Source organism: Nesoenas mayeri, assembly GCF_963082525.1.
Source record: "Nesoenas mayeri genome assembly, chromosome: 1".
NCBI lineage: Eukaryota > Metazoa > Chordata > Aves > Columbiformes > Columbidae > Nesoenas > Nesoenas mayeri.
This window is the reverse complement of record NC_137541.1, coordinates 152,600,694-152,624,714: the sequence shown is the minus strand read 5'-3', so window position 1 is coordinate 152,624,714 and position 24,021 is coordinate 152,600,694. Positions and strand designations below refer to the sequence as shown.

At 40.5% G+C, this 24,021-nt stretch overlaps 1 protein-coding gene across 1 annotated transcript in view; it reads left to right on the top strand.

Annotated features, from left to right (window-relative positions):
* COL4A2 (collagen type IV alpha 2 chain) overlaps nt 1-24,021 on the top strand; it is a gene marked incomplete at both ends in the record, with an annotated part of 147,662 nt that overhangs the window by 30,532 nt on the left and 93,109 nt on the right. Inside the window, one exon of the mRNA XM_080363860.1 lies at nt 13,198-13,278. Coding sequence (XP_080219986.1) covers nt 13,198-13,278 — 81 coding nt within the window. The remainder of the gene's footprint in view (nt 1-13,197; nt 13,279-24,021) is intronic.

The window sequence follows — 24,021 nt, the reverse complement described above, 5'->3', positions numbered from 1 at the left end:
TGTGGGGTTTGTTCTACCTCTTTTAAGAGTCAAGCCCATCTCATTTCTCATACAGTGAGCTATAGGTGTATTCCTTATTTTAATCCTGTATAGTTTCTACTCCTTACTTCCAAGGCATGGACATTTCCGGATTTTTGTAGATCTATTTGCAAAAAGACACGCATATGAAAAAGGATGTGAAAGAGAAGCCAGATGACATTACTTAAGTCAGTTTAAAGAAGCTCGATATTTGGTTGTTTATAATCTCAGCATGTTAGTTGTTTGTACTGTTGATAAGAGCATTTTTGGTGTGGAGACTGAGCCACAAGACTTATTGCAGCAATGCAGACAGTGTCTGTCTGTTGGTTGGGGGAATGGACTGGAAGGCAGGAAGGTCTTGGGTCCTGGTCCAAGCTGAACCAGTGACTCATCATGCGACTCTGGGAAAGTGCGTTCAACTCAGTTCTGCTGCACTGCAGAAATCAGCCCAGCTGCTGAACTGAACTTGCAGGTTGCAAGTCAAAAGTCAGTGGTACATATGGGAAAGATGATATGGGAAAGATGAGCCCTTTTTCTTATTCTGGGTAAATATACATTCTACATAATCTTCTCCTGACCCAACGTTTCATGGTGCAGCTGTGGTAATATTCTTAAATAGTCAATTGGATATTTTGAAATGAATTGACACCCACCCCACCCCCCCCCCCCCCCCCGCGCAAAAAATATTCCCACCCCTCCCGTGAAATTTCTGTACAAGTGACCATGAAGGATGAAAAAATATCCAAAGAAAAAATTACTGTTATTTTTTTTTATTATCAAGAATAAAATGATTTGGCCTTTCTAGTTTTGAGATTTTGACATCTACAGATTACAAATACACAGCATAAGCATTATGTGGAATTATAGATTTTGTCACCTGAGTAGGTAAGCAACTAAAACAGTTTTTTGTTAGAAGTAGGAACTGAAATCCACTAAGTAAATTTGAAGAGCAGGGATTATAATGCTTCTCTTGTTTGAATTCTTCAGTTCTTTCTTATGTGTGTTGGGCCATCTTTTTTTGAAAAGAAATTTTTTAAAAATGAAGGATGCTTTGTAGGTCCCTTCTCTTCTCTTTTGAGAAGATACATTAAGACGTTATGCTAATCAAAAGTACATGGGTGAGAAGGAGATTATCACTAGTGGTTGACTATTAGTTTTTATATCCACAAGGAAGAGATCCATCTTTTTTTCTGAGCACCTTTTTCTGTATTTTAGATTACCTGCCTTGAATCCATTGCTAATAGCAAAACTTACGTGGAGTTCTACATATAATCCTGATATGTCAGATCCTCTACTATACCTTCTTTATGTGGTATACCCGCTATAGCAGTCTGCTTTGCCCAGGGCTTTTACCTTTGGCAACACTGATCAACTCAGAGCAGAGAGCAGAAATACCAGGGAGGACATTAAGTTTTGAAATCTAAACTGAAAACCAAAATGGGTCAGTAGGAAAGCTGGTTTTCATGGGCTTTTTCTTGACTGAAATCAAAGGAAATGGTGGGTGTTGCATCTGTCCAGTTAGCAGTAAACACTTCCATCATCAAATGTAGTTCTTTTTCCAGTTTGCAAAATCTCTTATCCATTCCTCTTACTTTTAAGGAAATACCAGTCCAGTCTCAAGAAGTAGTTCTGAAAAATTACATAGCAAATTTCCACATTTAGTATTTCCAGTCCAGTCATTTGTCTAACAGCCAAATCTGAAAACTGAGGCAGGGCTGTAAGAGTTATACTGGACTAGACTTACCCATCAGTATGTATGATAAAAGCTATGTGAGTCCATCTGTGCCTTCACCAATAAACCCATGCAAATCATCCCTTTTGAATCATGCTCTTGGTGATACCCTGTTTCCGCAAATTAAGACAGAGTCTCATACAATTTTTGCTCCAAAAGATGCTAACTTTTTTTACATGTATAGAAGTCTTGACACTATTTAAATTGACTTTTTTTATGGACTGCAACTAGGGCTGATTTTTGGAGTAGGGCTTATATTTTGAGTATCCTCAAAAATCCTGAAAAAAATCATGCTAGGGCTTATTTTCAGGGAAACGGGGCAGCTCCATACTTCCAGTTCTTGGTATATGTTTTTAACGGCAATTCAGTAAATCGTTCTGCAGGAAGGACTTAGCTCAGCTGTCCTTCTCTCTCTGCTATATTTGATTCTGCAGGCACAACAGGATTTAAAAAGGCCATTAAAAGCTGTCCCAAGGCTAGGAACCGGGTCAGCAGGTTACAGCTGTAAACAGCTATTCTTTAGAGGAAAACTAACTAGCCAATTTGATTTATATATGCAGTTCATATACCATCAAGCATTTTTAGGTAAGTGCAGAAATCATGAAACTGGAATAAAATCTCGGTGGTTATGCTTACATTTTGGGAAACCCTGGCACCGTTGCACCGTGCTGAACAAACACAGACGCTACAGCCATGCAAACAGCTGTACGGCTGGTTTCTGTCAGCCCCCTCCCCATCAGCGGGGCTAATGCAATGGCATCGCTGCCGGTTCAAATGCCAAAATGTTCCCTGCATTGGCAGGTTGGTTTGTTCTTAGAGTAGCAAGTGCAGATGAGCGTTCAGAAATACTGGATGCATATCTGGAGTATAATTTAGCAACTTTTAAAGTTTACCGATCACTAAGAATAATATGTTCTTAAGTAAGTTTCCTGAGTCTGCCAATTTACGTAGGTGAGTAAACTAGACAGGTCAAATAACTGGCGTGGTTTATAAATAGACTAAAAAAAATCTCCATATATAGAATAGCATCCAGACTTTCTATTGTTTGAAGCAAATGATATCATTATTTGGATGTCTTTCCAGAACTGAAAATGACTAGACTTCGGAAAAGTAGTTAAATATAGAAATTGCTACTTTAATGAGTGGACGCTGTGTTTCATTATTATGCTACTAGTATGTGAACAAATGCAGTTCTGTTCTTAGGGATGGGAAGGGGGATTTTATTCTTGTAATATAAGATATTGGACAAAAGCCAAATTCAGATTAAGGGCTGACAGTGTCTTTACCCTCATTACTTTATGGAAAATATTTTTGACCCACTGTGCAGTGTAACTGCACATATGAGGTGATTACACTGTCCACTAACTTGTGCCTTGCATAAGCCTTTGCACTTGTGCAGATCAAATACAAAATGCACAGTGGTTTGTACACAATAAAATAATAGAATAAAAATTAGAAGAGAAACAAACTGTGCCTTTCAGTATAGCTTGTCATCATGGACTCGGTAGCGAGTGATTATGTCTACTTTGCCAAGTCAGACAGCTTTCTTCATCAATAATATCTAGAAAATACTGCTTTTTACTCCTGCAGTATTACTTTTTAAAACCACCTAAGTAGCTTCCATGGAGATGTAGTTAATTTCTAGGGATGTGGTGTTGGGAAGAAGGGCTCATGTTAAGATGTCCCAGCACTCTTACTCCAAAGACCACCGTCCTTTTAGATGAGGAATGCCATGTTGGATGCCAGATGAGAGTCTGTTGTCTCATAAGAAAAGATAATAGATTAAAATAATATGCATCCCTATGCATTTACAAAGACGGAATCAAGTTTAACATGATCACAGAATCACAGAATGGCTAGAGTTGGAAGGGACGTCTGGAGATGATGTAGTCTAAGATATCACAAGAAATTTTAACTTACCAATCCAGATTTTCCTTCAGCTGTTTTGCACCTTCTACGTTTCTATCAGTTGTAGTTAAAAATTGCCATTTTGAACACAGGGTCAGTTGGTATGAGTCACCTAAATTTAGGCATCTACATATTCACAAGGTGTCTGATTTCTCATTATACTCAGGGAAGCCAATGGGCTTGCCTTAACTAATAACAATAATAATGTCTGTATGTACCTTTTCTTACCTTTATTAATACATTTCCAGCTTCAAACTCTTACTGGACTCATATCTGTGGGGTTTTTTTCTGCAAGCAAACCTGATTCTTAAGTTGGTAAAACTGAAAATGGAGTGCTTATGAGCAACACTTCTATTTTCCTTCTGTAACCACTGTGGGCCATAGGTGTCAGTTGATGACCGTGTAACGTTTTCCCCTTTCTAAGATGTAAGAGAGATCTTCAGCCATGGCTGCACACTCTTCAAAGAGCTTAGTTTGCCTGCAGGATCACATCTCTTTTGCTGGCATATGTTCAAGCCTAAGTTGATGATTAAGACAAAAATTGTCATTACTTTGGGCGACTAAGTCACCTGTCTCAAATAGGGAAGTGCCAGGCAACGTTGTTCTTCCTCCTGTGGATGTGATTTTGTTCTAGGAAAACCCTTCTGCATCTTAACCCTCCTTCATTAGCTCCTGAGAGCTGGAGCACATTCATGAAGGGACTCATGGCTGCTTTTTAGGATTCCCTTTCCCACTGCATTACAGATTCTTCAAAAATAAGCAGCAGTGATAAAATTTTGTATAGTGGTGACTATTTTTTTATTGTTTGACATTTTAGAATGTTTTAACTAGATTTTCCCATCTTTTATTCTAATCCCTTTCTTAGGATAACATGTAATCATCTCTGTGAAGGAAAAAAAGGCAAAATGCAGCTGAATCCAACTTCATTACCTGTAAAATATGAGACCTCCATACACTGACTTCTTGACTGAAAACTGTGTTGCAGCATGTGCTGATTGCTTGGAAGTGCACTGTTTGCAAACAGCCTCGTGTTGGTAGAGTGGGCAATACCCCTGGACAGTTATTCAAATATCTGTACTGTATATTTAGGCAGCTTTTAAGATTTACTCTCTGACTGAGCCTCTAAAAAACCTTCCTTTTTTTTTTTGGTAATGCATATTATATCATAGCAGCTCCTTCTGGATTCCATCTGGTTTGCTGGGTAAATATGTGTTTGGATGAAAGCCACAAAATTAGAAATGCTTTTATGAAAATGTGATGGGTAGGTTCACACTGTATGGTGTCTGGCTTCTGCAGTTGTTACAAGGCAACGTCTTGAGGCTGCGACAAGAGAACATTTTAGTTTGAAAGGGGGATGGTAAATAGCACCTCAAATAAAGGGAACGTGTGGAGCTGTGAAGTTTCACTTTGAAATGAAACTATGCAGCCCCCAAATCAAGGCTGCGTGCCAGAAAGTTCATATAATCAAGAGCCACAAGCCAGCCCATAAGAGGAAAGTCTTTTATAGCTTCACGTCTGAGAGGTACAGAATTCACGTTTCCCGTTGCTGGCTTCGACATACTTGCTGAGACACACTCAAGAAGACAAGTTTCCATCTGTTGGGGTTCTTCTCAGCATCAGAGACTTTGTATTCTCTTGCCCTTCCCTCTACCAAACATCAAGTGCAGGCATCCCAGTCCCTGGGAGCAGTGCTGCTTTTGGATACTCCTCTTCTGCTGATGTTCCCATGCTTGTCAGGACTCAGAACATAAGCAAGCTGCTTGCTTGCTGGGTGACCTGCCTCGCAGGTTTCTCTGTTGTAAAACAGAGGTGGCATTTGAAACTCCACACCAATCGATAATTCATAATTGACTGTTACAAGCATTACTGTTCACATTGCATCGGGAAGACTGCATTAGGCAGCTGAGACCAGCTTTTTCTTAGCATGGCTGGTGGTGACGTCTCTTCGTGTTCCTCCTGGGACCAGTTTCCTCCTCCAGGTTTTTTCTCATTGAAGGATGGCTCTCCCTACTTTTGGTGGGAAGTGTAAACATTCATATGATATTGAGGTCACGCACAGAATTAATCCAATTGCCATGCATCCAGTCTAGAAAAGGTTCTGGCTCCTATTCAAATATGAAAGAAAGAATTATTTCTTAGCGAAATAATTCTCTGAACAGTTGGAGGGAGGATCCACACCCACATCTTTTCCTTCCTCTCTGAATGTGCCAATTTATCTCTCCCTTTCCCTCGCCAATTATGGTCTTCACAGTGGTCCCACTGTCTGGTGCACTGGTAGCTACTGGGTTGTGAGCAGACGGTTTCAGATGGCTGGTTTCTTCTCTGGCACCGTGACTCTGGGACAGAGAATTTTTCCAGACCAAGCCTGATGCTGGGCAATCCAGGCCTTCCTGCTGACAGCGTTCTCCACACTTGTTTTGAATGGTTGTTTATAGATGTTTCTAGAGAAATAAGTTCGGCATCCAGGCAACAAATGTTTTTGTCTCTTTAAGGAGTAAAATGCAGCTTTTGAGCAAAGACAACTGTGTGGTTACATTTGAAAACAAAGAAGTTCTTCTCTGTCTGCTTCATCAACAGCAGAAGTACCCTGTCATACTCCCACTTCATTTATTTTTTATTTCTTTCAGAGGAAGCAGAAAATTGATGTTTCTGAGGCAGGACCTTATGAAATGAATATCAGTTTTGGCAGCTGATGGTCAAACATGGAAACAGAGGTCCATGCTGGAGGTCTCCGTGGCAGTGACATGGGGGGCTGCCTCGCAGGTTTGCCAGGGATACCCGCAGAACTTCCAGCCTGAAGTCTCGTATCAAGCACCCAAATGTGCTGCTCGTCACCACACTGCAGAAGCATGCAGTATGTTGGCACCCCCAGTCATAGTCATAGCTTTTCAGCAAGCTCCCAGACCTTCTAAAACCTCTTTTGGTGAAATTTAGCTGGCTCGGAGGGGCTGCTGCAATCAGTGGAGAGAACAGAACTGGGCTTGTCAGAATGGAAGTTAATGCACAACTGCAACCTGTAAAACTTTATCAAAGAAAATGTTGATGTGCAGAGTCTTTTGATTCCAGGTTGCAATATTTTTATTATAATTTCCGTAATTTTTTTTTGAGCTGCATGTAAGGAAATGGCTTATATTTCCTGGTCTTTCTGTACTCATAGAATTGTACTTTGAGGTCTGTCCTCTGATTGCCTTTGTTCTTTGTCAGAATACCAACCCTTGAAGTGAAGGTACTTGAGTGGTCACGCAGAGATAACAATTATATAAACATGGCCAAGATTAGTAATAAATAAATCATTAATGTGTGGAAAAGTTTAAAGAGACCTGCGGTTATGTTTCTGTGGTTTTTAAAGAGTTTGGCTGAAGGAATTGCATTTAGGTTGTCTTTCGTTGACTGAACAAGTACATAAGTAATATTGTTTTGGGACAAAAAAAAAATTATGAGAAAGCAAGAGGGCCAAAAATGTTTTTGTGTTGGCACGCCCACATATTATGCTTGCTATTTGACATACATAAAAATGAGGTGTTTACACTAGGTGAATATACAAGCTTTGCAAACATATATGGCACGCACTTACATGTTTTCTCCGGCTTGTGTTTAAGTAGGATGCATGTTCCTTGAACCATCAATCTTAGGCGCATTCCAGCACAGTGACCCAATTACATTAAAAGGAGAGCTGGAAGAGTACCTCTTCTTCCTTTCTGTTTATTGCTTTCCTCATTCCCTTTCTCCATCCATTCTAGTCTTGTTTGCAGCCTGCTGGTTAAAGCTTTCCCAGAGGTAGGCACATGTTTGATTTTCTCCATCAGAGAACTGCAATTAGGTCTCTCGTTTCCTAAGAGACTGATCTGACTGCTGTGCTATTGTGTGCCATGGATGCAACATAGTAAAGCTGCTCCTCTCAGTCCTCCTCTACCTCATCATCTTCTCCAACTCTATTTTAAAGATAAAGGGGCCATAACCACATTTTCCAGTAGGTCAGGCTCTGTGAGCTAGACATACTCATATGACCCCCTGTGGAGATACCTAAGCTAGTAAATAAAAAAGAGGCCAGAGAGTGAACTGCAAATATTCATCTGTTCTGAACTGCTCTGTCCTGGTCTCTGCAAAGTTAGTCTGCTTTAGAGATGCTTAGCTCTGAATGCTGTGGACATAAACAACTCCATGCCACTTGCCCACAGAGCTGGGGTTCTGTCATGAGCCCTTCATGTGTGGTAGTTTCTGCCTGGTTCTCAGATCCCACAGCAAGTCAGTTGGAACCCACATGGCTGGGGTGGCACATGATGGCATGCATGACCAGAGCCACGCAGGGAAGTGCTTGAGTCACCAGACGCATAGATGAGGTTCTTAGACTAGGGTTTAAAGATGGACTTGGCAGTGCTAGGTTAATGGTTGGACATTCAATGATCTCAAAGGTCTTCTCCAGCCAAAACAATTCCGTGATTCTGTGACAGGGAGTTTTAGTGCCCCAAGGATGAAGTGGAAGCTTTGTAGAGGGTTCTTACTCCATGAATCCAACCTTCTCCCAGTAGACTGGAGTTGTCAGATGTGACTTATGATATTTACTGATTAAAGAACACATCTCTAAGAACCTAATAATACTTTAATTGGCTAAGTAACACACCACTATTACGCGCAGTATTAATTCACAATCAGGGGATAAAACACTGAATTACAATTCTATTGCTTATTGTTATAATTAGTATTCATACAAAATGGCTATAAAGAAATCTTATAAATTGCACAAAAGGGCTACTGAGTTGCAATTCTATTTCTTATTGTTATTTTTAGTATTTATACAAAATGGCTATAAAGAAATAATCTTATAAATCGCACAAAAGGGCTACTGAGTTGCAATTCTATTGCCTTTCCTCCTGCAACTGGTCTTCAGATGTAGGTCTATCCTTCCTTACAAGTTTATCACTTCTTACTCCACCCTCCCATAGCAAGTCTTTCAGGGACATGCCTGATGGAGAGACCTGTTGGCTCACCCATGGGGGGCTCCCAATGGGCTAGTGCCCTCAGGTCAGCATCACCTCTGCCTGCAGATGCCCCTGATCTTGCTCTTAGCATATCCTCATCATCTTCATTCTTCACCTAATTGGATAGCCTATTCCTCTTTTCTTTCCTTTTTCACCTTTTTACCAACTTTGCACCTCCTTTTCTCTGCCTATGCTCTTCCCAAATAATCAGCCTAATCTTAGTTACTTTTTCTTTATCGGTCCAAATTTTGTTATACTCAGAAGTTGGTGTTTCTGACACTATCACTTAGGCAATTTTACCATTACAGTTGGCCAAATGAGACAGCCTTGCCTTCAAAGGCTGCAGTTCATGTTGGTTGCATTTCATTTATATTACATATTTTTGGACAAAAATATCACGCTTTAGGCTTGGCTCCCCAACCTATTATAATTCTAATTAAGCCATACCTCACCTTATGCACAGAGAGCTTGCATACCAGTGCAATGGTATAACCTGCTTTGTGTTTGAACCATATGTCTGCTCTTAAATAGTTTTCCTCATGCTTGGTGTTCCCATCAGAGGCCACAGCTAGCTTTCAGAATGAGATCTGGACACTTAGTGTAGGATTCATCTCACCTGAAACTGGACACCTGCACTGTAGTCAAATCTCAACTAGTTGTCCTTGGCTACCTTTTTAATCCCCTCACCCTTCTAGGATGAGACTTAGTTCGGAGTCTGAAATAATTCTGATGAGATTCTCTGGATAGTCTACAACACCAGGCCATGTATTGTGCCTACATATAATGGAAATCTTAAATTTGGTTATATAAATCCCATTTCTACATAAACGCATTTTGCCTAGACTCTGGACTTTTTAGTGATTAGTGCAATTTGGGATCATCCAAAACATAAGCAAGACCTAAAACTGAAGGTTTTCTCAGCAGATAACTTCAGAGTTGGGGCTGTTGCTGCTCTTCCAGTTTGGTTGCACAGATCCTAGAATTTCGTTGTGCTGCAAACACAGTTTTCGCTATTTAACTGCGTATTGAGCAAATCAGCAGATTCATCTTCCTGTCTTTAGACTTCTACAGTGGGTGGATGTTTCCTTGTAAGCTAGTGACTTCCACCCACCTTTACAGTTAAGAGAGAGCAGTAGGCATTTTCTGGGAGAAATGCAGCTGGTCAGTTTAGATGCCGGTATCAGGATGGGGTGAACTGTATCCTAGGACAGACTGTTCTCCTCATTGACCAAAAAGGTATTCCAGGCACCAGCCTCAGATCGAGACAACTGCATTTGGATGTCATCATTAGTATTATTTTTCCAGAAATGTATTTTCCTCAGGAAATAAATACTTGTGGTACTGTAAAACTACATTGTCCATCACTAAATTTTAAACTAGGATTTTTGCATATAATTACTGACTGGCACTTGTTCATTTGTTTTCTCTTCGTCTCAGTTGCGTGTCAATGTGTATAATTGTTTTTGACAAAGTTTTACAATGTTCCTTAACAGATTTATTTCTTAATATTAAAAAGCTTTTAAACCATAACATTTTATACTAAACTTCCCAATTATGGCAGATTAAATGACAGTGCAATGATCTGCCTTCAAGAAATCGTAAACATTCATAGTTAATAAGGTAGAAAATGCTACATGTGACTACAAGCTTCCAGAGTCATCCCACTAGCAGTCAAAAAGTGAAGAAGTGGAAATTAAGCAATGAGGAGAGGCCAAGTGTAATCCAGAAAAGGTATTTTAATGCTGATCTCAAATGTTTTCCCCTTGTGTTACTTGCCTTTGGAGAAATTTTCCAGATTTTTCTCTTCATTATCTGAAGAATCTATGTGCATAAAAGGACATAAAATGAGAAAATTAAAGCTTCCTAAAATTGTGGAAGAAAACAATTGTGTCTCTACATTAGCTGCCGGTATTGTTATAGCATGCAAATTAAAATGTTGGATGGTGGATAGCACACAAACAATAGACCTTGAACTTCTTCCAGTTGAAATAAGTATTAGCAGCTTCCTTTTTTTATTTTTTTTTCACAAATGCATGAATATCTTGCCATCATTCTGATTCATACTCTGTTTTCTCCTTAGCAACATTTTACCAAATTTAGAGTGACTCTTCTAATTAAGAAAGAAATAAACTTATTGTTCTCCGTGTTGTTTTCTCAGTAGGCATAATTGAAAATTCACATGATCAAATTACTGTATCTGTCAGTCTGTTAGTGTTAGGCTGGGATATAATGTTATTTACAGCTCCAACCAAAACAGCTCTCTAAAATCTCAGAGCTAATTCTTATTGATGGCTGCTCTACTTAGATGTAGATGGCTACACTGCTCCTTAATGAAGAGCTGCATCCTGCAGAGGAATATGTTCACACAGGTTGTACATCTGAGTGGCATCCGTAAAAAGGAATAGAACTATTCTTAATTTCCAAAAAGAGGTTGAGGGGGGGAACTGCAAAATGAAGAATACTGAGCCAGAGGTACACATTTCATCTGCAAATAGCTTAATGGGAAAACAAACAAACAAACAAACTAAAACAAAAACCATAGAGATAGTGAGCTTGTGACCATCCAAATGTATAACTAAAAGGTGGACCAACCTGAGCAGGCTGCTGGAGTTTATAAAACTGTTTTGGCTTATTATTTCTTCTAAACAATAGCCTAGACAGAAAGCTGGATTCAGAACATGACGTGGAGCACTGCTATGTCCATGAAATAATTTCCTGAATCAAACACCTGACCTTTAAGTAGCTCAGGACATGGTTCCAATTCTGTGGACCTGTTTTATCAACATGAAAAGCCTATTTGTTTCATAGAATGTGAGAATTAAATAGAAAGCTGAAACAAAATTACTTTACTATATAAAAATAGTTACAATACAGACATAAACCCTCACAAGCATAAGAACTTGTTTTGGGAACGTTGTATTACTGCTTGCCATATGATTGAGAGCCTGTAGTACAAATATGACCAAAAGAAGACTTAGGCAGTGCTGCATACCTTTGATTCATTTGGCTCCCAGGGAGGAATCCAGAGCCTGGAGCTGTGTTTTCAGGTTCTTGGTAGTGTAGTGGCAGGAGTGGATGCCTGAGAAAGGTGACCCAACAGTCCCAAGCGTTGAGTAGTGGATTGCTTAGAGCTACGTGAAAAATGCTAAGCATGGCAGTGTTGGTCCTTCTCTCTGTGTCTTAACTCCTTGAGTCAGGGCTTGAGGCAGGAACAGCAGCATCACTGCCTTTTTAAGCAACAGCAGAGCAGTTCAGAGCACCCTTCTTGTTTTGGAGGCTTGTTTATACCCATCTCATCCCGCTTTTAAGAAGTGACATGCTCAAGCTATGAAGAAGGCAGGAAAGGTGAAGGGACCATTTGCCACAGTGCAGTGAAGGATTCAGGGTTCTTCCAGCCATGAGGGGAGCAAGTGACATGGAGCCTGACTCTGTACCCTACAGCTGGAGTGCTTTGATATTTTATATCTAAGGAGTGGTGCACCTGAAAATTAGCAGCCACACTGAATGAGGGGCTGTGGCTTCAAGATGTCCTCCTTGTAGACTCTAGACTTCAGTCCTTCTCTCATTTTCTTCTTCCTCTATTAATTATTTACTGTGGGGCAAACTAAATTCAGAAATATTGACAAGAAATCCCTTCCTCCTTCCCCAGATTACTTACTAGGCTGCTGGGGTACTTTCAGGGATTAAAGACCTTGGCTTTAGGTGGGTCACAGGCTGGTCTTCACAGTATGCCTAATTATTAAGTTACAGTTATAAAAGTCACACCACAGCATGCACAGCATCTCTGCTGTTCAGGTTTCTGAACAAGAGTGACTGTGGCTGCTGCATTTCGTGCAGGCGATGTGTGCTAGGTGTAATCTGAGCTGGCCTGACTGATGAAGTACATCCAAGGATTTGCATGGAGTGGTACATATTTTGTGATCTGTGTGCTTGCAGCCCAGGTGAAGGTGGTTCTGGACAAGCAGGAGAGATGTAACTGCAGCTGTCTACTCAGTCTAGGTCAGTCTTCTAGGTCATAGTAGTTGTTTGCTAGCAAGTTTTGGGTGCTTTCAGAATAAGCAGCCATTGAAGAGGAGGGGGTAGTAGTTTGGCTTATGATTTTGAACATGATATCTTCCTTTATGTCCACCCATAAATGTTTTAAAACATAGCAACGATTTAGAGCATGCATAGAAGGATGTGCTGCATTGTGACCTAGGACTTAGTCCATGTCCCTGAAGAATCCAAGCAGCTGCGCTTCTGTGATATGATATCTGTTGTATGTGTCAAAAAGATGTGTGAGATACTGCTCAGCATGGAGCTCCAATGTTTTGAAAATGTGGACGGAAATTAATAGAGTAACATTATATTTCTTTGTGCTGATCTCCAAGAACTGGAAAGCTACTCATGGGTACTTCTAAGCACAGATTAAAGAAGTTTCAACTGGAAGTCGTAGATCTGATACTGATCTTTGCTTAGGCAAGTTCCCAGCGAGTTTGCTAAGCAAAGCTAATTGTGCTATGCCAGGTTTTGTAGTTGATTTCTTTTAACCATTTGTCTTATGTGTATTCTTGTTTGCAGGGTGGAAAGACTTACACAGGACCATGTGGAGGCAGAGACTGCAGTGGAGGATGTCAGTGTTTCCCTGAAAAAGGAAGCCGTGTAAGTAGCGTTTTTTCCTGTAAAATGTTCTTGCTGGTATCAGTTCAATGCCATTTGCTATAGGTGGACTTGCATCAGACTGCTAAGTGTATTCAGACAATTATTCTTTTTCAGGAAATAGTTGTTTCATCTCACTTCCTCAAGAGCTTCTAGATTTGAAGAAATACTTTGTTATGAAATCTAGCACATTCTTCTCTCAAATGTCAGGGCCAAGGGACCTGACAGCAATGATGAGCTGATTGGGTCAGAATTTTAGGGATGCTATGTGCTAGAGCATCACTGGATAGTGTGACAGTGCTAACTGAATATGGACAAAATCACTCAGTCATGTTCTTGAAGTCTTTTTAATGAAATCCTATCTGTTTAAAGGATACCCCATACACATGATTTCCATTAAGGCAAAAGGGAGCCAGGCCTGCAAAGCCTGGAATCCCTGCTGAAAGGGAGCCACTTGGGATTTCTGGCACTAGGTTATCACTGACAGTCTGTTCTTTCTTTAGGGGAGTAGTGCAGAATGAGGCAGATGAAGGGAGACAGGGTGGAGGGGATTAGCCACCTGCTGCAAAGGGCTCCAAGAAATAGGGCAGTTCCTATCCTGTATGGCTTGGAGCCCTGGCTGGCAGGCTCCTTCTGTACAGCATGGTCTTCTGCAGCTGAGACAGTGACTCAGCCTTTTCCATCCACCCATCTCTAAGAATAGGTCAGGCAAGAGATACAGTGGCAGGTCATGTGCTCTATATGCTATCACAAACCTCACAAGATTTTTTAGTTCTCTGCCTCCCCTCCATGCAGCAGCCCATGAGTTCCCATTCCCATCGCATTCCTCAAGCTTGACTCCATGTCTGAGTGGAGGAAGAGGTGGTAGGAAAATCATGGTGTAGGTGGGAGGCAAGGAACACTCTTGTTTACAGCAGAAGTCCCAATGTCTCCGTGGAAGTCAGATGATCCTAGGCTTACCATGCCATGAGGACTGTAATGGTTATACTACCATCCCCTGACCATGTTCTCTTCACGGTCTGCTTTCCATTACAATAACCTAATGGTAAACTAATGAAGCTCAAGACAAACAAGCCCTCCCCTGAGACACAGCCTCTGCTGGGGCCCCCTCCAGCTGTTACGGCCTTACCCTCATCATCCAGCACATGTGGTTTGGCAAGTGCTTCCTGCCACTTCCCTCCAAAGGCTCTGAAAGTCAAAAACTGATGCCCTATGAAATGACTTGAAGTATCAAGTGTGATTTTATGATTCTATGATACTGCTGTGTCTTTTTCAACTGTCATATTTTTTGGTTCTAAAAGCAAAGTGTCAATGTACTTGTTCTCCACTAGCATCTGTGAAAATAGAGATCTATCAAAAAACTGCCGCCTTCTGTGACCGAAATATTTTTCTTGTTCTTTATTGACTAAATAACCTGTAATTTCAAGTTGCCAAGTCTGCAAGAGAAAAGAAGTAGCTAAACAAAAATAATTGCATAGGTTAGAAAAGCTGAAAATGTTAAATTAGCAAAGTAGAGAAACAGGTGCAATTGATGAGAAGGTCCCTGTGAGTTGCTCAGTGTCTACATTGGGACATAAGGGTAGATTTTATGCACCCAATCACCACTCTCATTCTTTGATTTATCTCGGGTAAACAAGTAACCCCAGTAACTAATCACACTGGCCTCCCTTTAAATAAAAAAAAAAGAGAAAAGAAGTATGTTACAAAATGAATTATATTTTGCTACTGTGGTCAATTGTGCAATATGAGAAGAAGTATCAGGGAAAGTGATTTAAAGAATTTTATAACAGTTCGAAAATTGCATTTTAACTCTCTGAAATGCTATGCCTCATTCTGAATCAGCATACACTGCGTGTATTTTGTGTCTGCTGGTCTCTTCAGATGTCACAACCTCTGTTAAACATCTGGTTTAAAGAACAAGATTGGCCTTTAGAGACTAGTCAAATTTGGCATAGTTTCTGGTCTCATGCTAATCCTCAATGGGAATATTTATTTTCACAAAACCTCTGTATAATCTGGCACGACACACATGTTCTGTTTGAGGTGACTCATTACATGCACAATAGACATATTGCGTGTTTGCACTTGTGAGAGTGCTTGAAGCAGCCAGTCTGTCAGAGACGGCTGCTGCGGTGACTCTCCGTCCCGGGTGCCACAGAGCTGTCACTTGCGGGGCATCTGGAACTCAGTTGGGGTCTGCAGCCAGCTGTCCACCATACTGTCCCTTGAAAAGTCACCTTCTCTTCATGACAGGCCTCTCAAAACCAGGCAAACAAAAGCACATTTTTGGGGTAGCTGCTACTGAGTGCATATCAGGAGCTGTCGAAAGATGTAAATTTGTTGGGGTGGTAAAAGTAGAAAAGGTGTGAAGAAATGCCTACTTTTTTATTTATATGTCGTTCTACTTGATTTTCTGCTGTTGTTTCAGTTACATTCTTAACGTATGGCATTTAAATAAAGATGATTCTCTTTATTTTTCTTAATCCAATGGCTTTTGTTTTAAAAAAAAGATGGTTTTTACAAAACATGCCCACTGACATCTTCCAGGGGCTCTGTGCTGGAGGCAGAGAAACACTGTCTAGATGTTTGAGGATTCAGCCAGGCTTTGGTGATCTCTGCCAGGTCTCCACATACATGGCAGCTGGAAGCCCTGTGCTGCTGTCTACACTGCTTTTGGTTCAGGACTGATAAGGTTGGGCACAAAGGCACAGGAAAGCTCAGTCATGTTTCATATAGGCAGTTTCTAGGGACAAAAGGCCACCTAGCACAAATTAGCACTTGCACCTAGCAGGCCTACTGGAAATAGGTGTGGTTTTGGTTTTTCCTCCACTCTTTTTTGTCTGGGCTCAGCCCTGCACCTTTCCCTGGGCTCAGACACAGCTCAACAAAATCCAGTGGGGAGAGGAAAATGAGGCAGCAGAAGCTTCATCTCTCGCAGTGATGATGGGGGAGCTGCTGCAGCCAGGCAAAGGCAGTGGCTAACCTGCAACCTTATGCTGCTCATCAGAGCTGCTCCCAGGGCTGTGGGGACACCTACTAAAGGCAGTTTCTGCCACATTCCCAGGAGGAAAACAGGTCGAATTCAAGGGTTCCAAGAATCATAGGACATTGCTGATAACCACGTTTGCAGTTCACAGCAAGTGCTGAGCTGTTGCTTGGAGAAGTAGATGAAGCGTAGATGAGGTTCTTAGGGACATGGTTTAGAAATGGACTTGACAGTATTAGGTTAACTGTTGGACTCAATGGTCTTAGAGGCCTTTTCCAACCAAAATGATTCTGTGATTCTAAAAGAACATCTTTCTTGGGCCACACACGATCCCTTTGAAGTTCCCACCTCCTGTCTCGCTTTTGAGTTCACACCTTCAGAGGAAAAAGAGTAAATGGAACTTCTTCCATAAGCTGGGTTTTTTGTCGTGTCCAATGACACTCTAATAGTCTTTGTTATTTTTCAGTGCAGCCTAGTTATTTTTACTTTAACCTAGGTGTATATTTACTGTTACTATAGCTGGATGCAAATATCTATTCTATCTAACCATACCGTGCAACTAGGGAGGGATTGGAGCTGCAGCAGCCAAGCTCAGGAACCAGCCTCACCCTCATCTCTCCTTCTCACAGCTGGCAAAAATCTCAGCCGAGTGCCAGCAAGCACTGAAGCTCCTGCAGGAGTGTCCAAATCCACACGGAAAGAAACGATGGTATAAGCCTCAGGGGAGAGCACAGGGTGAAAAGGGAGAGGAAAGACGACAGACTCATCTTCTCCTAAAGATGAGACACACTCATCTTCTAATTTTCTCCTAAGTTGTTCTCCTAAGACAACAGACTCATCCTCTCCCTATGCTGCACGTAGACAAAATACTGTAAGGAGTACCCAGGTGCCTGGGTAAGAGGGAAAGGAGAAAAGGGAAGCACTGATGCACTGATATTGTATTGAAATTATATTTGAATGAAATGGAAACCCTGGACTAAAGGAAAAAACAACAACAACAAAAACTTCTGGTTTCTTTTTCTTTTTTGCCCTCTAGATTTTTATTGTAATTCCTAAAATGTTGAGATTTATAGTTCTTTGCAAACCATATATTGAGCAGAGTACAATATGCACCTTTAAAGCTTGTTAAACATTAATGCACTTGTGTAGGAAACGATAACTCCTTTCAGTACAATGGCCAACTGTTTGACCTATTGAAGTTTAGAATCAGCCTCACTTCGTCGTCATCGTAGAAGACTTTGTAGAAAGTGGAAGTGAGTAGAAATCTTTTTGATCTTTCTATAGAGTGAGAAAATGCACTCTATTAAAATCTCACTTTGTACTTTCCGTCTGAGTCAAGCATCAAACAGCGCTCAAGCATTTAGCCATTGTTTTTGCAAGAGGCTGGAATAATGGAAACTGTGAAATAAAAGACAGCTCCATGTCCAGTTATAAATGTCACTTTTTGGGAATGCCTAAACATTCCTTTTTAACCAACTTTGATATGAGAGTTCACTGCAACTCATGTACAGATATCTCTCATATTGCTTTCACTAATGGAATGGCCACGGATAAGCTATTCCTAGTTCACCTGTAATAATTCCTGTCTGCTTTTGGGTTCTATACAATTGTGAAATGTAGTGTCTGATCTTTACATACAAACATTTTCCATACAAGTTTAAATCTTAACACATGAACTAGATCTAACAGATATTTTTCTTCATAATTTTTTTTAAAAAATCAACAAAATACAACATTTAAGTATTCTAAAGTCAATTCCATTCTTGTATCTTAGGGAAGTGTTTAAATCAAATACCATCATTTTATTAACTGTTACTGTAATTTTTTAGGATCACAATTAACTGGCTTCTGAGCTGGTATAATGGCAGTAGCTCCTTTGTTACTCTTGGTGAGTGCAAGTTGATATATCTGATGAAATCTGATATTTTACTCTATTTTTACAAAATAAGAACATCAGAAGTGTTTTCTCAAATTAGACCAGTAATTAATCTGGCCTTCTACTCTGTCTCCAACAGTGGCAGCAGGAGATGCTATTTACAGGGAGCACAGAGGTCTGGCAACTTTCTGCAGTCCATTTCCCTTGAAACCCAGATCACTCTGTTTATATGTTCCTTCAGTGTTTGTGCTTCTCCTTGAATTTGTCTAATCCTTTTTTGAAGTTCCAGTAACTGTGTGTCCTCACACCCTCCAGTGGCACCAAGGAGTTCACTACTCAAATGTTACTGTCCGATGTGTTGTAAACCAATCTCCCTCTGGTTTCATCAAGTACACACTATTTCTAGTACTGTACAATTTGAGAAGGAGCAGTTCTGCATTTACCTTTTTCAGTGCCTCCCTAATTTTGTAAACCTTGGTCATATTCCCTCTCAGCTTTCACCTGTCCAAAAGGAAAGGTCACAGCCTTTTTAGGTTCTCTTTCGAAGTCAACACTCCACCCCATAGTCCCTTTATTCTTCTCTCTCTTTTGTCAGAGACTAGAACTGTACACAGCACACAGGATTATGGGTGCACGAAGGTCTTATTTAGCAGCAAATTGACGCTTTCTGTTTTCGTCTCAATACCATTCCTGATGCCCGCCAACACTGAAACTTATCTGCCTGTCTGGTGTGGTGGGGTCCTTCTGGATCTCCCAGCGTGGGAGATCAGCAGATCACCCCATCCCTCATTACTAGAATGACATTTAACAAACTGAGAGAGGTTAGTGTCATCTGTAGACTTTGATGTTTCGCAGTTCAGTCCCTTCTCTAGATCACTGATGAAGTCTTTACTAAAACCAGTTCCAGCACCTATGCCTAAGAGGACACACTGCCATTGTATCTCCATTTTGAAATGTGACCATCAAGCACTATTGTTTTCTTCCAGTCTTTTAACAGCCTTCAGTCCATAAGAGCACCTTTTTTTCCAACCCCAAGGGAAACTGTGTTGAAAAGCTTTGGTGAAGTATTTTTTTAAAAGCCATTTTGAAAATACAAATATATTAAGGTCAGTAGGGCCTGCTTTACCATGATTAGATAGAATAGATATTTGCATCCAGCTATAGTAACAGTAAATATACACCTAGGTTAAAGTAAAAATAACTAGGCCGCACTGAAAAATAACAAAGACTGTTAGAGTGTCATTGGACACGACAAAAAACCCAGCTTATGGAAGAAGTTCCATTTACTCTTTTTCCTCTGACGGTGTGAACTCAAAAGCGAGACAGGAGGTAGGAACTTCAAAGGGATCGTGTGTGGTCTGAGAAAGATGTTCTTTTAGAATCACAGAATCATTTTGGTTGGAAAAGACCTCTAAGACCATTGAGTCCAACAGTTAACTGATCTTTATGGTCAGTTACTGCATTCTTTGAGGTGGACTGCTGCCTGGCCAAGCAGACAAGTCAGACAAATCAGCCCTCAGTTCACACGGTCCCCTCTTGAGCCTCTTTGCCACATGGGAGCTTGTTTGGCACCAGCCCGCTGGTGCAGTGGTTGTTTGTAATGATGGGTTACACACCCTGGCCAACAGTTCCACAATTTCATACTTGAGTTCCTTCGGAAGTCCCAGGTGAATTGTTACCCACTCCTGGTCACTTAGTAATGCCTGCCTTTTCTGTTTCATCTACAACTTCCTTTATATTTACCTGAAATTAATGTGGCTCGAAGAATAGCTTGGATTTGGGACCTTCTCAAACACCTTCAGCAGTAAAGACCTATGCAAACAAGTCACTAAGTTTCTCTGCTATGGTCTTAATGTCCCCGAGTGCCCCTTTGGCATCATGTAGTACTGCTATTTCCTTTGATGGCTGCTTTTCTTTAAACGGCTTTTTACTATCAGATTGATGATCTTCTGCAAAATATTCACATTCTTTTTTAGCCATCCTAGTTGCCATTTACACTTGATCTGGTTTTTATGGGCTTTCCTGTTCATTTCAGCATTTTTTTAGATGCTAACCTTTTTCCCTACAATAGCCTCCTTAGTTTTTTTATGAGCTATGCAGGGTTTTTATTGAACTGTTTTACTTTCTTTTTGATATGTGACACATAGTTTACCAGGGCTTTTAATACAGTGCTTTTGAAAAGCCTCCAGATTGCTTTAGGCCTCTTGCCTTTTTGACTGCTTTTTAAAGTTTTTACTATTTTTGTGAATTTTATTTCCCCTTCTTGAAATTGGATATCTGTGTGACATATTTGTTTGGCTTACTCCATCCTACTACAGCATTGCATTCAGTTATATTGTGAAGATCTTACAGAGCAGTTCTCCCACTAGTACCTCTTGAAGCAGGCCCTGCGCAGCACTCGAGATTAAACCCAGAGCAGCATCCGTTCCTATGGGTCCCAGGGCTCACTCAAGGACCAGTCAGTTGCTGTGTCCAGAAATTTTATCTCCTTCTCTTATCTAGATGAGGCGTTGTGCCTGACAGTACGTCGGTAGCTGGAATTTGCCAGTAGTGCTATCTGACCTAGTTTTGCAGCTTCTCTAATTTCTCTGAGTATTTTGTGATCTGCATCCTTAATAAGGGAGTCTTAAATGCAAACTATGTCCTACCTTTCTGTTATTTACACCCACAAATGTTCCTTAATGCTCCCCTCTACCCTCAGTATTTATTTTCTGTTACATTGTGTTTTACTCTTCATATGCTGTGTCACTGCCATGGCTGTATCTCATTTTCTAGCAACCCTGTGTGCCACTGATTATTCTCCTTTCTCCTTTCACCAGTGTGAAATGCCTGTTATATCAGGGCTGTCATTTGTTGCCAAGTAGTATAATTCCATAATCCTATTTTTCAGATCTCTAGCAATGCTGTAGAAGCACTTACAAATTTTTCTCATTCTCTGTTGCAAGCACCAGTCGAGTGGCATTGTAAATGGTGCTATTTGCCTTACCTGTTTATTGAATTTATGCTTCTCATTTTCTCTCTTGCCTTTTCAGGAATGTATTGATGAACACTAGCCATGTCTCCCTCCCAAGTTCATTCAGTCTGAACCAGGTGCTCCATCATGACTGTCAGTCTTCCCCCTGTTTCTAGTTTATTTCTTTGTGAAATTTTTAATTTCAATAATAGCAGCCATGTTCCATTTTGACTGAAGTCCAGCCAGTCTTCCTGTGCAGATTTCTTGTGTTGCAAGGTGTTTGCCTGGTCTTCAGTCTCACACAGCAGCCTTGAATTAAACCCCTAGGACATCCCCACTCTGGTTTCCCTCATTAGTAGTATGACATAGATTGTGACCACTGGTTCCTACCTTCTACCACACCAAATACCTACCTGGACATCTCATGGGCTTTCTTATCTTTGCACTCAGCAGGCCTTGCAGTCCTCTCAGCTGTTCAAACCCAGCTACCTGTTTCATATAATCAAACCTCCCACTACCATCACCTGCTTTGTCCTTTCCTGGAAAATTCCCTCTGCTCCAGAAGCATCCTCATGCCAAGTAGACACTGCAGTCAGCTGGAGGTTGGAGTTTATCAGAGATTTGGTGCCTCATTCCAAGCTGATTATCCACCTTCCCTTAGACTAACATCCTCTAAATACTTGTTTAGTCAACATCAGTTGTCTTTTCAATGGTGGTCACATGAGGATAGTCATAGCAGAGGTGGGACTGCTCCATCATATCCTGGCACTCTTTGCCTGTGGACCTGTTTCTTAGCTGCTCCAGTCCAGCCATTCTTGCCTCTAGAGAACAAATTCAGGACTTCTGCTAGGACCAGTGTTTGCACGTACCAAACCTGCCTCCTGGGTCAGCAATAACACACCTTGCACTCTCTGTGAAACAAAATGAGTGGTCTCCGTTGCTCAGCTTCTGCCTGCATCATGAGCTTACAATATGTTAGCTCTTGAAAGCTCATATTAGTATAAGTAATCTTTTTTCGAGAGGTGAGTAGGATTACTTTCTCTTTCTCTGCTTTACCCATATTGATCTAAGTAGCCTCAAGAGAGATCTGGCCTCATTGAGATGTACCTAAGAGTCATGAGGAGAGGGCATGACCTAAGCCTCTATATATAGGCAGATGCAACCTACTCTATAGTGCAACCTGCTCTGATTTAAGGGTCAAAGAACCACCTTGCCAGTTCATATGCCCTTCAGACATCCCCAGGAAGCCACTCAGCAAACATCCAAACATGAACCCACTGCCAAAGGAAACCTCACTGATCACACAAGCCAAAGATTCACAAGGCTTACATGCTTTGCAGTGACCTGCCCTTGCTTGTCTTTCTCTTTCTGTTCTTGCCTTCCCAGACAGAAATTGTTTGAAAAATGTCCTATTTCCTCTGTAGTGTTTGCTATACACTGTTTTGGAAGTGAACTCAGTCATGTGTCTTCAAAAGTGTTGTCAGATTCTGCACTAGAATGGTTAGGGAGTACCGGAAAAAGATGGTTCAAAGTTTCATATGCTTCATAGGTGAAGATTAAGTCTGTGGAAATTTGGAGGAAGAGAAGCAGCCCTCAGAGAGGGAAGTATTTTAGGGAGGTATTCATAATGGTGGCACATTTAAATGCAAAATATCAATAGTGCTAATAAGCATTATTATGCATGGACAGGAAGGCACCCTTCATTATTTCTATACTGTAATCAAGTCTGGTATGGTACATTGAGATTTAATTTAATTTTTTTTTTTTACCCAAGGTAATAGTGGAGAGCAACTTGCTGGTCACTGCAAATGACAGTAAAAGAAGAGTGTTGCCATAAAAATGTGTTTAACAGTGTGAAGCTAAATTCTGAGTACGAGAGTACAGTTCCCTTTTATATACACATTTGAGGATACAGTTTCAAATGCATGCCTTTTTTTAAATCTATATACTTTCAAAACACTGCCTTACAAGGTCTTACCAGCACACATAAATCCTTAAAGTCTTGATATTGCTCCATAGGCACCTAAATATTGGGCTTAAGGCTTAATTGCATGAACATTAGCAGTAAATAGGGCCATAATCTTTAGAGTTAGCCACCGAAGGCAGGCAGGGTACAGGTTTCCTTGATAGAACTTGAGTGAGTGTGAAACTTAATGCCAGATTTATGACCTAATGTTTTATTTAGTGAAAATTGCTTAACCTGGGCTGCAGTGACTATCAATCAACCGCATAGCCTGGTACTTATGTTGATTGCTAATTGCTGTTCTTTAGTACATTTGTCCTGACATTTTTTTTGAGCATGTTTCCTTTTTTTTTTTTTTTTAGCTTTTTAGCTCTGTTTATTCATGTTTAATCAACATCAGAGATCTTTTTGAACTGGTGGACGGAGGTTAGATAACTTTCCCATGAGCAAGAAGCAGTGAATCCTCCTTCCATATATGCATTCTACACAAAATCTGAGATTTGGGAACAGTCAATGAAAGGTTTTCCTAAGAATTTGTTTCAACCAAAAAATGCAAAATACATAAGAAAAAGCATGGTGTTGTGTTTCAGTATATGCATGAACACACTTAAACGTTCACACCAAAATCACATTTTCATTTTAAAATGTTCAGAATGTTTAAAAGATAAACTCAGAGTCTTTCTTTCAAATCAAACAAAATACGCACAGTGACTCAAACTGATTTTTTCCGTCCTTTTTATTCGTTTGTTCTTTAGCAGAGCATTTCTGTTTCAGCCATCTGGGAAAGTTAGTTTTATTCCATAAATAAACTTTAAAAATAATATACATTTGTAATCTACAGAACTGCAGTACTGCTAAATCCATCCCAAGCTAACAAGTTGCACACCCTGTCTTTTGGTTCAGCCCTGAAAGCAGAATTCCTCTAACATCTTTTCAAATCAACTGTATGGGGGAAAAAGAATGATATT